The following is a 15,335-nucleotide window of genomic DNA, read 5'->3' as shown; positions in this document are numbered from 1 at the left end:
AGTCAAAAGTTTGGACACACCTACTCAGTCCATGGTTTTTCTTTATTTTTAATATTTTCTACTTTGTACAGTAATAGTGAAGACATTAAAAACTATGAAATAACACATATGGAATCATGTAGTAACCAAAAAAGTGTTAAACAAATAAAAATATATTTTATATTTGAGATTCTTCAAAGTAGCCACCCTTTACCTTGATGAAAGCTTTGCACACTCTTGGCATTCTCTCAACCAGGTTCATGAGGTAGTCACTTGGAATGCATTTCAATTAACAGGTGTGCTTTGTTAAAAGTTAATTTGTGGAATTTCTTTATGCGTTTGAGCCAATCAGTTGTGTTGTGACAAGGTAGGGGTGGTACACAAGAACTGCTCAAATATGCAAAGAGAAACGACAGTCCATTATTACTTTAAGACATGAAGGTCAGTCAATACGGAAAAGAACTTTGAAAGTTTCTTCAAGTGCAGCCATAAAAACCATCAAGCACTATGATGAAACTAGCTCTCATGAGGACCGGCACATGAAAGAAAGACCCAGAGTTAGCTCTGCTGCAAAGGATAAGTTCATTAGAGTTACCAGCCTCAGAAATTGTAGCCCAAATAAATGCTTCAGAGTTTGAGTAACAGACACATCTCAGCATCAACTGTTCAGAGGAGACTGTGTGAAACAGGCCTTCATGGTCGAATTGCTGCAAAGAAACCACTACTAAAGGACACCAATAAGAAGACAACACTTTATTGGCCAAGAAAGACAAGCAATGGACATTAGACCGGTGGAAATCTTTGGTCCTTTGGTCTGATGAGTCTAAATTTGAGATTTTTGGTAGGTGAACGCATAATCTCTGCGTGTGTGGTTCCCGCCGTGAAGCATGGAGGAGGAGGTGTGATGATGTGGGGGTGCTTTGCTGCTGACACTGATTTATTTTATTTTATTCAAGGCACACCTTTTTTTTGTGTGTGTGTGTGAATTTTTACCCCTTTTTCTCCCCAATTTCGTGGTGTCCAATTGTTGTAGTAGCTACTATCTTGTCTCATCACTAGAACTCCCGTACGGGCTCGGGAGAGACAAAGGTTGAAAGTCATGCGTCCTCCGATACACAACCCAATCTAGCCGCACTGCTTCTTAACACAGCGTGCATCCAACCCAGCCGCACCAATGTGTCAGAGGAAACACTGTGCACCTGGCAACCGTGGTTAACGCGCACTGCGCCCGGCCCGCCACAGGAGTCCCTGGTGCGCGATGAGACAAGGACATCCCTACCGACCAAGCCCTCCCTAACCCTGACGACGCTAGGCCAATTGTGCGTTGCCCCATGGACCTCCCGGTCAAACCCTAAAAACCGCTGCACCTCCTTTACCGTGGTCGGAGTCAGCCAATTACGCACGGCTGCAACGCGGTCACACTCCATCACCACCCCATAGGTGGAAATGTGATAACCCAGGAAGAAAACGACTTGTTTGGAGAACACACATTTCTCAGCCTTGATGTACAGGTCATGCTCCAGCAGTCACCCAAGTACTTTACGCACCAGAGACACATGCGCGGCGCGTGTGGCAGAATAGATCAGTATATCATCGATATACACCACCACACCCTGCCCGTGCAGGTCTCTGAGAATCTCGTCTACGAAAGATTGAAAGACGGCTGGAGCATTTTTTCAACCCATACATCGTGACGAGGTACTCATAATGGCCAGATGTGGAACTAAATGCGGTCTTCCACTCATCTCCCTCCCGGATACGCACCTAATTGTACGCACTCCTAAGGTCCAGTTTTGTGAAAAACGCGCTCCTTGAAATGATTCCACCGCAGTGGCGATGAGAGGTAGCAGGTAACTAAACCCCACTGTGATGGAATTTAGACATCTATAATCAATGCACGGACGCAGACCTCCCTCCTTTTTCTTCACAAAAAAGTAACTCGAGGAGACAGGTGACATGAAGGGCCGAATGTACCCCTGTCCCAGAGATTCAGTGACATATGTCTCCATAGCCACTGTCTCCTCCTGGGACAACGGGTACACGTGACTCCTGGGAAGTGCAGCGTTTACCAGGAGGTTTATCGCGCAATCCACTCGTTGATGAGGTGGTAATTCTTTTTACAGAAAGCGGTAGCCAAATCGGCATATTCAGAGGGAATGAGCACAATGGAAACCTGGTCAGGACTCTCCACCGTCGTCGCACCGATGGAAACTCCTCTGCACCTACCAGAACACTCCTCTGACCACCCTTGGAGAGCCCCCTGTTTCCATGAAATCTCAGGATTGTGATTAGCCAGCCAGGGAATCCCCAGCACCACTGGAAACGCAGGTGAATCAATAAGGAAGAGACTAATCCACTCCTTATGATCCCCCTGCGTTACCATGTCCAGTGGAACCGTGGCCTCCCTGACCAGCCCTGACCCAAATGGCCAGCTATCTAAGGAGTGCACGGGGAAGGGTTGATTTAGCGGCACCAGCAGAATCCTTAGCCTCAACACGAGTCCACGATCCATAAAGTTCCCAGCTGCGCCTGAATCGACTAGCGCCTTATGCTGGAGAGAGGGAGAAAACTCAGAGAAAGAAATGAGTAAAAACATGTGACCAACAGGGAGCTCTGGGTGAGTCTGGTGCTGACTCACCTGGTGTGACCGAGAAGTGCTCTGCCTGCCCTCTCAGCTCCCAGACAAGGTCCTCCAGCACCGATCGCAGTGTGTCCTCTCCGACCACAACTGGTGCAGGAGGAGCCTCCTTCTCCGGTCCCCCTCGATGCGGCCCCCCCTAACTCCATAGGGATTGGAGCGGGAGTGCCAGGAGGTGGAACTAACAAGGCCCGTTCTGGACACCCGCGGGCAGCCAGCAGGTTGTCGGATCGACATGTCAATGAGTTCGTCGAGGGAGAGGGTGGCATCCCGACAAGCTAGCTCCCCGCGGACGTCCTCCAGGAGGCTAAATCAATTAGTGGTCCATCGGGGCCCTGTCGTTCCACCCCGCTCCCAGTGGCCAAGGTCCGAAACTTCAGCGCATTGTCCTGCACGCTCCTCGTCTCCTGTGGAGCGCCAGACGAAGAGCACTGGATCCGGACGCCGCCGGAGGAGTAGGTTGAACAGGTGGCGGAGGAGCTGGGGGTGAGGTAGGGAGACCACTCCTCTCCCATCGGTCCATTCTGTCCATCATTTGATCCATTGCTGACCCGATTCGGTGGAGAATGGCCGTATGATGGAGGACACGCTCCTCTATAGATGGGAGAGGGGGTGCAGCTGCTCCTGCTGACTCCATGGATATGTTGCGGGCTTCTGTCACACAGCCAGGAGTGGTGGGTGCGGAGTCAAGCGCAGAGAGCAGAGGATAATGGGGGAAACCGAACTTGGGCACCAAACAGTCAGTGAACATAACCTGCAACCAACCTAGACTAACAGAGAACAAGCCCGCACAAAAGCAGGCGGGCCTAACAGGCTTAAATAGTTCTGAACCAAAACTCAAACAAGAAACAGGTGCAACCAATAAGACATAACAAACAGAAAATTAAAAGGGGATCGGTGGCAGCTAGTAGACCGGCGACGACGACCGCCGAGCGCCGCCCGAACAGACAGGGGAGCCACCTTCGGTGGAAGTCGTGACAATAACTTCCTCTCTTATTTGATATTTGTCATGTTTTCTTTATTATTTATAGTTATATTTGTATTCGTTATACTACTGCACTTTTGGGAAGAGCTTGCAAGGTAAGCATTTCACTGTTCTTGTGCATGTGACAATAAAACTTGAACTGAACTGCTCACTCACAGCATCTGAAAGGTACAGTAAAGAGATCAGCTAATGACTTGAACCTCTACTAATTTCTCTTTACCTCTCTCCACCTTCTTTTTTTTTTTACCTCACCTCCATCTCTTCCCTCACTCTCCTGTCCTCACCTATCTTCTCTCCACCTCTCCGTTCCTCACCACGCCCCTCCTCCCTGCCTCTTTTCCTCCTCTCCCCATGTCTAGTCCTATAGGGGAGGTGTTCCGGGCACGGCTCAGACAGTTCCCGTCTCTGGTGACCTGCTGCACTATAGACTGGTTCAGTGCCTGGCCAGAGGAGGCCCTCCAGTCTGTGGCTGCCTCCTTCCTCTACGAGCTGCCAGAGCTGGAAGCCAGCCCCACTGCAATGAAAGGCCTGGTGAGGAGAAACAGAGAGTGTTTGATTGTGTTCTTGTCTCCTGCCAGCCTCCCCTCACCACTGTTGTGTCCCTGTCTAGATTATGATGTGTGTGGAGATCCACCAGATGGTAGCCAGGAAATGTGCGCAGTACCTGGCTGAGCTGTCCAGATATAACTATGTCACGCCCAAGAGCTATCTGGAGCTACTCGCAATCTTCTCCTCTCTCATCGGCCGCAAGAAACAGGAGCTGCACAGTGCCCGGCAGCGCATGAAGACTGGCCTGGACAAGGTGAGAAGAGGGACCCTCAATGCCACAATTTTTGTATCTAAGAGGTCATCTTCTCTTCTGTGTCTTTTGCTTCAAATGTATTTTGTATGCTTTAAATGTGTGTCTGTGTTCATATGGGTCTGCGTTTAACCGTGTGATTTTACTGTGTGCCTGTGTGTGTCTATAGCTATTGAGGACAGCAGAGGATGTGAGTAAGATGCAGGAGGAGCTGGAGATGATGAGGCCTCTGCTGGAGGAAGCTGCCAAGGACACAGTGATCACCATGGAGAAGATCAAGGTAAATTAGACCAAGAACCCTCATCAGGCTCTTCAAATGCCTGTACATGCTGTATCCTTTATATAGCACATGTGTTATGCATGTTAATCTTTGTGTGCGTGTGTATGTGTGTGTGTTGACAGGTAGACACTGTGGTTGCAGAGGAGACCCGTACGGCGGTGCAGGCAGAGGAAGCCAAAGCCTCACAGAAAGCATGTGTGGCCGGTGCCATCGCTGAAGACGCCCAGAAAGACCTGGATGAAGCGCTGCCAGCTCTAGACGCCGCCCTCACCAGCCTTAAGTCTCTCAACAAGAACGACGTTGTTGAGGTGACATTATTTTGCCCTGTAATGGTTTATGGTTGTACTTGTACTTTTGGCTTGTTGTTTTCCTAGATTGCCCTGTACTGTATGAGGGCTTTTGTACTGTATGACTGGGGCTGGGTCTTTCTAGGTGAGGGCCATGCAGCGCCCACCCCATGGGGTGAAACTGGTGATAGAGGCTGTTTGCATCATGAGGTCCATCAAGCCTAAGAAGGTGGCCGGAGAGAAGCCAGGCACCAAGGTGGACGACTACTGGGAGCCTGGCAAGAGCCTTCTGCAGGACCCCGGGAAGTTCCTAGAGGGCCTCTTCAAATTTGACAAAGTATGTCAATGTCCTGAGGACACGTTATCCCAAACAAAGCTTTTTTACTTTCTTTCAGTTTAAATGGAGCTTTTTGACTGGAATCATTTTGGCACCGATCTCCTCTGTAGGAAAATATTCCAGACTCCGTGATCAAATTAGTACAACCCTACATTGATAATGAAGAGTTCCAGCCAGCCAACATTGCTAAGGTGTCCAAGGCCTGCACCTCCATCTGCCAGTGGGTGCGAGCCATGCACGTGTACCACTTTGTGGCCAAGGGTGTGGAGCCTAAAAGAGTATGAATATATTTGCTTTAAATGCTGCCCTCTCTTGTACAACAAGACTATTGCATCTGCATATGCACTATTTGTGTGAGTGTTGATGTGTGTATCTTTCACTCCTGTGTGTGCGTGCTCATGCAGAAAGCTCTGCAGGAGGCCCAGGAGGACCTGGCTGTGACCCAGCTCATCCTGGACGATGCCAATGAGAAGCTGGCACAGGTGGAAGAGGGCATCGCAACGCTGCAGGCCAAGTACCATGACTGTCTGGCCAAGAGAGACGAGCTGGACAACAAGTGCCAGCTGTGTGAGAACCGCCTGGTCCGCGCAGACAAGGTCAGAGAGAGAGAGATGGGGACAAAGCTTCTGCATTTTAGACTGGGTTTCTGTATAGCACTTTGTGACATCTGCTGATGTAAAAACGGTTTTATAAATACATTTAATTGATTGATTGAAAGCTCACTGATAACAACACACATATTTGCGCTGGCTTGGCAGGTGCAGGACAAATCTGAAAGGATATAGAGGCCAGACCGACCATACACAGGGTTGAAAAGAATTTATAAAAAATACCAGATTTAAAAAAAATCTGGGTTATTAACAGGTCATTTTGGTCATCTGTGTAAGTTTGGGTAATTTAAACTTGATTAATATACAGTTGAAGTTGGAAGTTTACATACATCTTAGCCAAATACATCTAAACTCAGTTTTTCACAATTCCTGACATTTAATCCTAGTAATAATTCCCTGTTTTAGGTCAGTTAGGATCACCACTTTATTTTAAGAATGTGAAATGTCAGAATAATAGTAGAGAGAATGATTCATTCCCAGTGGGTCAGAAGTTTACATACACTCAAATAGTATTTGGTAGCATTGCCTTTAAATTGTTTAACTTGGGTCAAACATTTCAGGTAGCCTTCCACAAGTTTCCCACAATAAATTGGGTGAATTTTGGCCCATTCCTCCTGACAGAGCTGGTGTAACTGAGTCATGTTTGTAGGTCTGCTTGCTCGCACACGCTTTTTCAGTTCTGTCCACACATTTTCTATAGGATCGAGGTAAGGGCTTTGTGATGGCCACTCCAATACCTTGACTTTGTTGTCCTTAAGCCATTTTGCCACAACTTTGGAAGTATGCTTGGGGTCATTGTCCATTTGGAAGACCCATTTGCGACCAAGCTTTGACTTCCTGACTGATGTCTTGAGATGTTGCTTCAATATATCCTCATAATTTTCTTTCCTCATGATGCCATCTATTTTGTGAAGTGCACCAGTCCCTCCTGCAGCAAAGAACCCCCACAGCATGATGCTACCACCCCCCGTGCTTCATGGTTGGGAGGGTGTTCTTCGACTTGCAAGCTTCCCCCTTTTTCCTCCAAACATAACAATGGTCATTATGGCCAAACAGTTCTACATTTGTTTCATCAGACCAGAGGACATTTCTCCAAAAAGTATGAACTTTGTCCCCATGTGCAGTTGCAAACCGTAGTCTGGCTTTTTTATGGCTGTTTTTCAGCAGTGGCTTCTTCCTTGCTGAGTGGCCTTTCAGGTTATGTCGATATAGGACTCGTTTTATTGTGGATATAGATACTTTTGTACCTGTTTCCTCCAGCATCTTCACAAGGTCTTTTGCTGTTGTTCTGGGATTGATTTGCACTTTTCGTTCATCTCTAGGAGACAGAACGCGTCTCCTTCCTGAGCGGTATGACGACTGCGTGGTCCCATGGTGTTTATACTTGCGTACCATTGTTTGTACAGATGAACATGGTACCATCAGGTGTTGGTCATGAAATTGCTCCCAAGGATGAATCAGACTTGTCTACAATTTTTTTCTGAGGTCTTGGTGGATTTATTTAGATTTTCCCATGATGTCAAGCTAAGAGGCACTGAGCTTGAAGGTAGGCCTTGAAATACATCCACAGGTACACCTCCAATTGACTCAAATGATGTCAATAAGCCTTTCCGAAGCTTCTAAAGTAGAGGTCGACCGATTAATCGGAATGGCCGATTAATTAGGGCCGATTTCAAGTTTTCATAACAATCGGAAATCGGTATTTTTGGGCGCCGATTTGACGATTGTTTTATATATATACAGTGGGGCAAAAAACTATTTAGTCAGCCACCAATTGTGCAAGTTCTCCCACTTAAAAAGATGAGAGAGGCCTGTAATTTTCATCATAGGTTCACTTCAACTATGACAGACAAAATGAGGAAAAAAATGAATGAATTTATTTGCAAATTATGGTGGAAAATAAGTATATATATATATATATATATATATACACACACATTTGTTAAATATACCTTTATTTAACTAGGCAAGTCAGTTAAGAACACATTCTTATTTTCAATGACGGCCTAGTGGGTTAACTGCCTCGTTCGGGGGCTGGACGACAGATTTTCACCTTGTCAGCTCGGGGGATCCAATCTTGCAACCGTACAGTTAACCAGTCCAACGCAACGAGACTGCCTGTTACGCGAATGCAGTAAGCCAAGGTAAGTTGCTAGCTAGCATTAAACTTATCTTATAAAAAACAATCAATCATAATCACTAGTTAACTACACATGGTTGATGATATTACTAGAAATTATCTAGTGTGTCCTGCGTTGCATATAATCTGACTGAGCATACAAGTATCTAAGTATCTGACTGAGCGGTGGTAGGCAGAAGCAGGCGCGTAAACATTCATTCAAACAGCACTTTCGTGCGTTTTGCCAGCAGCTCTTTGTTGTGCGTCAAGCATTGCGCTGTATATGACTTCAAGCCTATCAACTCCCGAGATGAGGCTGGTGTAACCGAAGTGAAATGGTTAGCTAGTTAGCGCGCGCTAATAGCATTTCAGACGTCACTCGCTCTGAGCCTTCTAGTAGTTGTTCCCCTTGCTCTGCATGGGTAACGCTGCTTCGATGGTGGCTGTTGTCGCTGTGTTGTTGGTTCGAGCCCAGGGAGGAGCGAGAAGAGGGACGGAAGCTATACTGTTACACTGGCAATACTAACGTGCCTATAAGAACATCAAATAGTCAAAGGTTAATGAAATACAAATGGTATAGAGGGAAATAGTCCTATAATTCCTATAATAACTACAACCTAAAACTTCTTACCTGGGAATATTGAAGACTCATGTTAAAAGGAACCACCAGCTTTCATATGTTCTCATGTTCTGAGCAAGGAACTGAAACGTTAGCTTTCTTACATAGCACATATTGCACTTTTACTTTCTTCTCCAACACTTTGTTTTTGCATTATTTAAATCAAATTGAAAATGTTTCATTATTTACTTGAGGCTAAATTGATTTTATTGATGTATTATATTAAGTTAAAATTGTTATTGTTGTAATTGTGATTATTACAAATAAATAAATAAATATCGGGCGATCAATCGGTATCGGCTTTTTTGGTCCTCCAATAACCGATATCGGTATCTGCGTTGAAAAATCATAGTCGGTCGACCTCTATTCTAAAGCCATGATATCATTTTCTGGAATTTTCCAAGCTGTTAAAAGGCACATTCAACTTAGTGTATGTTAACTTCTGACCCACTGGAATTGTGATACAGTGAATTATATGTGAAATAATCTGTTTTTAAACAATTGTTGGAAAAATGACTTGTGTCATGCACAAAGTAGATCTCCTAGCCGACTTGCCAAACTATAGTTTAACAATAAACTTGTGGAGTGGTTGAAAAACGAGTTTTAATGACTCCAACCTAAGTGTATCTAAACTTCCGACTTCAACTGTATATATATATATTTTTCCCTTTATATCTGTGTTCATGTTGTCCATGATTTTCTGGTAGATAGAACATATGGTTCAAGAGAAAGTATCAGTACTTAATTTGTAAATTGGGAGGTGCCGGAAATAAAAAAGTTAGCACTAGAGGAGGGTGACCTGAGGAGCTCTGAGGTACCGGAACACATTAAAAGAATCGCCTTTATAATAAAACATTGCATGCATATCATCATATTTGTGTAGTGGCATAGAGCAGTATAGTAGGTAGAGGCACTTGCAGAGGAACAAATTGGCCTGTTATAAACACATTTCATGCAATTCTATGCCATTTTACATGGCTGCCGACTTAAGCAGAATCTTTTTTTAATAGTGCAAAAATGATTGAAATGACAGATGCCTTTTACATGGACTAACTGAGAATATGAGATCAATTAAAAACAACCTTGTCTTGAATCCATGAATATCCTAGGCCTAGGTGTGTACAATATGAGGAGGAAATTATAGTCCTAAAAAAGCTTTCCACTTTCACTGACTCACCCAATGATGCACAGCTCACTCACCGGCGATGGCCGATGCGCTCGTGCCAAAAGCCTATCTCGCTCGGTTTACTTTAATAAAAAATACTGTTCATGCAATAGGCCAATTTGGAAGTTGATAAAATATGTTGGCAGCCTACCGACACATTAGAGTCTTCTCTTTTCAGCAGGAGCCATTTGCATTAAAAACCTGTGTTTTCCCGTGATTGTATTTGAAATATTGCGAAAGGCCTGTTTTGGCTGTATGCTGTTCATTGACAGATTTGCCACATTTTACCGACTGAAGGCGATGCCTTGTGATTGGGCTACACACAATCCACAGCTAGGCTATTTAAAGAAAAATAACCTATTGATCTCTAGGTTACAATGTTGCGCAAACCATAAACCCGGGCCGGCCAAACCAGAATCAATTCTACAATATCAGGCACGGGCTAAAAAAAAACATTTTCACATTGACTTTTTTTAGGGGGCAGCAGAATTACAGAGGAGGCAACTCAAATGAACTCTGACCACATTTATTTGAATCTTTACATTTCAAACAGTGATTTTTTTTTTTTTTCATGCCTCGAGAAGTACTGGATCCTGGCATATAGGTTACGTAACGAAACAGTCCAAAACGGAGAGTTGACTGTTCCTTTTCTGACATGATCCGGCTCAAAGCACTGCAAAATAGCCTAATTAATGAAAAAACATTAAATTACTTTGAATGTAATTGCAATTAACTATTCCAACTATTGACTTATTTCACAACTGCCACCAGTTTGGCCCTGCAACATTTGCAACAAAGATATGTTGACAAACAGTACTTCATGGGCGACTCCACTTCCTGATTTGGCCTCGTTTGGTTTGTTAAGAAATGCTAGCGGCCATGACTGAATTCAAACGTGAGTTGGTTTCGAGATGACGGCCTAGGAACAGGCACTGGTAAAGGTAAAAAATAAAATTTGTTGATGGGTTATACTTAGTATAATGTTTCACAGCTTTGTGATTCTATTTTCCACATTAAAAATATAATATTTTATATATTTTATATGTTATTAAAATGACCTCAAATCCTTGGAAGTAAAAAAAAAAAAAGATTACTGGTACATTTCCAAAATTACCAGTAATATTCCCCACTTTGCAACCCTACTGTTGATTGTTACACTGTCACTTTGTTCTTTTCATTTTACACAAGTTTCCCCCCCCCCCTTCCAATGTAATTTCTGCAATGCCCTATTTATTTACATCAGACATAACTCAGTGTTGTCTGCTGTGTCTGTGGGTACTGATGATATGAGTGTGTTGTGTGTGTCTCTCCAGCTGATTGGAGGGCTAGCGGATGAGAAGGTGCGTTGGAGGGAGACCGTGCAGCACCTGGAGTACATGGTTAATAACGTGTCAGGAGACGTGCTGCTAGCAGCAGGATATGTGGCCTACCTGGGACCCTTTACTGTGGGTGCTGCTCTGTTGTTGTGCTACTGTTACATGTATGTGTTATGCTGTCGTATTAGTGAGAGTTTTGTACAGTAAGTAGTGCTTTTAGGTATTTTGTGGAGAGAATGACCCATGGATGACCATTGTGTTGATTTGGTGTGCTGTCTGTATATGACCTTGCCAGGGAGAGTACCGGGCCTCCATGGCAGATGAGTGGCTGCGTGGATTTAAAGAGCAGAGGGTGCCCCACACAGAGGAGCCCAACCTCATCAGCACTCTAGGGGACAAGGTCAAGATCCGCTCCTGGCAGGTCAGAACCCCTCACAACACTACTAGCACAGATAGAACATAATATCCTATATCAGACTGACCTGGGGTATCAAATAATATAGCAATGCAAAATAATCCCAATATCCCATTGTGTGCGTGTGTGTGTATAGATCACAGGGCTGCCTAAGGATACCCTGTCGGTGGAAAATGGTGTGATAACACAGTACTCTCAACGCTGGGCTCTTTTCATTGACCCACAGGGACAGGCCAACAAGTGGGTCAAAAACATGGTGAGAATGTTCAGTGATTCCTGTGTACTGGTCTGATTCCAAACATAGTCCACAGAGGGAGCCATAGAGCTAATTCTCTCATTATCCACAACCATTACTGCACAGCTTTAGATAGTATCTTTAGAAAATAGAGAGAACCAAAATGTCCTGCTTTACATTGTGTAAGTAAATGTGTTTTTTTCAGCATCTGTATGTAATGAGACACCTGTATTTAAAAGGGGATATGGTCATATTTACTATGTATATGCAGAAGTTGTTGGTTAGACATGATGGTTGAACCCTACTTCCTTCTTCCTCTCAGGAGCGTGACAATGGATTGGACGTGATGAAGCTGAGTGACCGGGACTTCCTGCGTAGTCTGGAAAATGCCATCCGCTTCGGGAAGCCTTGCTTACTGGAGAACATCGGAGAGGAACTAGACCCTGCTCTAGAACCCGTCCTACTGCGACAGGTCCTTACCTAGGGCACATAGCACGTCGATACGACACTCAGTCAACACACAATAAAGTCAACTCATTGCAGTTGTTGCTTGTTGTCGCCCTCAGACGTTCAAGCAGCAGGGCAGCACAGTTCTGAAGCTGGGAGACGCTGTCATTCCCTACCACGATGACTTCAAAATGTACATCACCACCAAGCTACCCAACCCACACTACTCCCCTGAGATCTCCACGAAGGTTACCCTCATCAACTTCACCCTGTCCCCCAGGTATTGTGCTCACCCACCTTCACTTAGACACTGGCCCCTACTCCCTGGCCGGTTGACCTCTGACCCTGACTTGTGTGTGTGTGTAGTGGTCTGGAGGACCAGCTGCTGGGTCGGGTGGTGGCTGAGGAGAGGCCTGACCTGGAGGAGGCTAAGAACCAGCTGATAGTGAGTAACGCTCGTATGAAGCAGGAGCTGAAGGAGATAGAAGACCAGATCCTTTTCCGCCTCAGCTCCTCAGAGGGAAACCCTGTGGACGATGAGGAACTCATACGGGTGCTGGGAGCCTCCAAGATCAAGGCCGGAGAGATCCAGGTCAGACATGGGGAGCAGTGTAACCACCACACTTCAACTTGACCCCTTTGGATTTCCCAAAATAAGGCTTTTACATGTTATTTCCAAGTGTATTTTTAACTCTGCCCCTTTGCGAAGAACATACTGTTTACTGTTCAATCAACTGTTGAGTCGTTGATGTGGCACTATGACCATGCAAAGGCTAATGTCATTGTCAGGCCAAAGTGATGGTGGCTGAGGAGACAGAGCGGGACATTGATGCCACTCGTCTGGAGTATGTCCCTGTGGCTGTGCGTACTCAGATCCTCTTCTTCTGCGTATCGGACCTTTCCAACGTGGACCCCATGTACCAGTACTCCCTGGAGTGGTTTTTGGGCATCTTCATGTCGGGCATTGCCAACTCCGAGAGGGCAGGTAAAGAGAACTCATACACCCACATAAATGTAGACACACACATACTGTATTTGTACACATTTTAGGACAACCCTTTCACAACTGAATGCTTAACTGCTATCACAGCAATGTAAAAATCGTGGCCAAACACTTTTCTGTAGCATGTATCATTAAGCAACAAAGGTAGCATGAATATATCCAACCCCCTTAACAAACTCTTTTCCCATTGTGTTGTCCCTGTGTGTCCCTCCCAGACACGGTGGAGCAGAGGATCATCAGCATCAATGAGTTCTTCACCTTCAGCCTGTACAGCAATGTGTGCCGCTCTCTGTTTGAGAAGCACAAGCTCATGTTTGCCTTCCTGCTGTGCGCTCGCATCATGATGAATGAGAACAAGATCGATATGGTAGGAGGAACTGGTGGTGTTTAGTGTTTGGTCTGTATTGTTGTTTTTTAAAGTGTATCTGTGCTCATACTCTGTTTGTGTTCCACCTGCCAGTCTGAGTGGCGGTACCTGCTGGCGGGGGGCATGCCCCAGCAGCAGCTGTCCAACCCTGCAGTGAGGTGGCTGTCTGAGCGTGCCTGGCAGGACATCTTGGGCCTCAGCGCTTTGCCCACCTTCAACAGCCTGGCAGACAGCTTCCCCAAACACATGAAGGCCTTCAAGAGGATATTTGACAGCAGCGAGCCAAACAGGTCTTCACACACACAAATACTTTCTTCCAGATTCACAGAGAGGTGCTGTATACACACACAAACACAGAAGATACATTTTTCATAAGCACAGCTAGGGTTGTCCTGATACCCGTATCGCAATACCACAATTCTTAATTTTCCATGTCAAAAAAGAAAACATCAAGCAGACTGAACTTTATGGTCCTATGTAAACTATTGTGTACTATAGCCAAGAAATGTAGTCCGCTTCATGTTTTGTTCACTTGCCATGATACTTCTAATTATCATGCCACTGATATTGTGCCTGCCAACTCTTCACTCTTAGAAAAAGGGTTCCAAAAGGGTTCTTCGTTTGGCTGTCCCCATAGGAGAACCCTTTTTGGTTCCATGTAGAACCATCTTTTGAAAGGAGTTCTAGATTGAACCCAAAAGGGTTCTACCTGGAACCATAAAGGGTTCTTCAAATGGTCATCCTATGGGGGCAGCTTAAGAACATTTTTAGGTAGCACCTTTTTTCTAAGAGTGTAGACACAACACATGCTAGTTTGCAGTGTGTCAATAGATACTGCAAATTACGCCTACTCTGACTGCTGACTGGTGTCTGTGGATGTGTGCGTGTGTGTCTAGGGAGCCAGTCCCAGGGGAATGGAATACCCAACTGGACTCTTTCCAGAAGCTGTTGATATTACGCTGCCTGAGAGCTGACCGCATGACTCACGGCCTGCAGGACTTTGTTGCTGCTCATCTGGGCCAGCGCTTTATAGAGCCACAGGTGCTGCACTTTTGCCTTTCTGGGTAGTGAAGACATCCTAAGTTGCATTTACCTCAGTGCCACTGTCAATGCCATCTTTGGTATATGTTGTTTTGCCTTGTATCTAACTCAGTGTAAACTCTTTACCACCAGGTTTATTCTAAAGCCATTTGGCTTAAATATTTACAATATAAACTCAGAGTTTTTCCCAATGTAGGTCACCTCATTGTTTATTTTATGTTTCTCATACCTCGTTCTGTACTGTATCTCTCTCTCCTTCCTCCCTACCTCCCCCTTCCTTCCATCCATCCCTCCTTCCTTCCATTTCTCCCTCAGGCATCAGATCTGTCTGTTGTATTTAAGGAGTCGTCCCCCTCCACGCCGCTCATCTTCGTCCTATCTCCCGGAACCGACCCTGCCGCTGACCTCTACAAGTTTGCTGATGTCATGAAGTTCTCCAAGAAGATGAGTGCCATCTCCCTGGGCCAGGGGCAGGTCAGTAGGGCCTGGGGAATGCCTGGGAAAACTCACTCCTCCCACCCACGGGACATCCCACTGGAAATTAGTCCTCCCAATGAGGTCACTCTCATTTGTCATGCTAAGAAAAGCTTAGTCTCCCCACCTCAGTGATAATTACCAGTCTATTTCTATCCAGAGGACTAGGACTCTGTGTCCTGTATGTATCCCCTTCTAAAGACGTGCTACATTCACCA

At 45.3% G+C, this 15,335-nt stretch overlaps 1 protein-coding gene across 1 annotated transcript in view; it reads left to right on the top strand.

Annotated features, from left to right (window-relative positions):
* Positions 1–15,335, top strand: part of dnah1 (dynein, axonemal, heavy chain 1) — a 66,140-nt gene that overhangs the window by 41,461 nt on the left and 9,344 nt on the right. Inside the window, exons 48-65 of the mRNA XM_065000728.1 lie at positions 3,962–4,133; positions 4,213–4,404; positions 4,571–4,681; positions 4,804–4,989; positions 5,114–5,305; positions 5,416–5,583; positions 5,710–5,901; positions 11,133–11,264; positions 11,431–11,556; positions 11,687–11,806; positions 12,108–12,257; positions 12,352–12,512; positions 12,599–12,824; positions 13,022–13,217; positions 13,451–13,602; positions 13,696–13,892; positions 14,499–14,643; positions 14,959–15,117. Of these exons, the coding sequence (XP_064856800.1) occupies positions 3,962–4,133; positions 4,213–4,404; positions 4,571–4,681; positions 4,804–4,989; positions 5,114–5,305; positions 5,416–5,583; positions 5,710–5,901; positions 11,133–11,264; positions 11,431–11,556; positions 11,687–11,806; positions 12,108–12,257; positions 12,352–12,512; positions 12,599–12,824; positions 13,022–13,217; positions 13,451–13,602; positions 13,696–13,892; positions 14,499–14,643; positions 14,959–15,117 (2,977 nt within the window). The remainder of the gene's footprint in view (positions 1–3,961; positions 4,134–4,212; positions 4,405–4,570; positions 4,682–4,803; positions 4,990–5,113; positions 5,306–5,415; positions 5,584–5,709; positions 5,902–11,132; positions 11,265–11,430; positions 11,557–11,686; positions 11,807–12,107; positions 12,258–12,351; positions 12,513–12,598; positions 12,825–13,021; positions 13,218–13,450; positions 13,603–13,695; positions 13,893–14,498; positions 14,644–14,958; positions 15,118–15,335) is intronic.

This window comes from Oncorhynchus nerka, linkage group LG15, assembly GCF_034236695.1.
Source record: "Oncorhynchus nerka isolate Pitt River linkage group LG15, Oner_Uvic_2.0, whole genome shotgun sequence".
NCBI classification, from domain to species: Eukaryota; Metazoa; Chordata; class Actinopteri; order Salmoniformes; family Salmonidae; genus Oncorhynchus; species Oncorhynchus nerka.
Note: the sequence above shows the minus strand (reverse complement) of the source record. Positions and strands in the feature narration are given on the sequence as shown.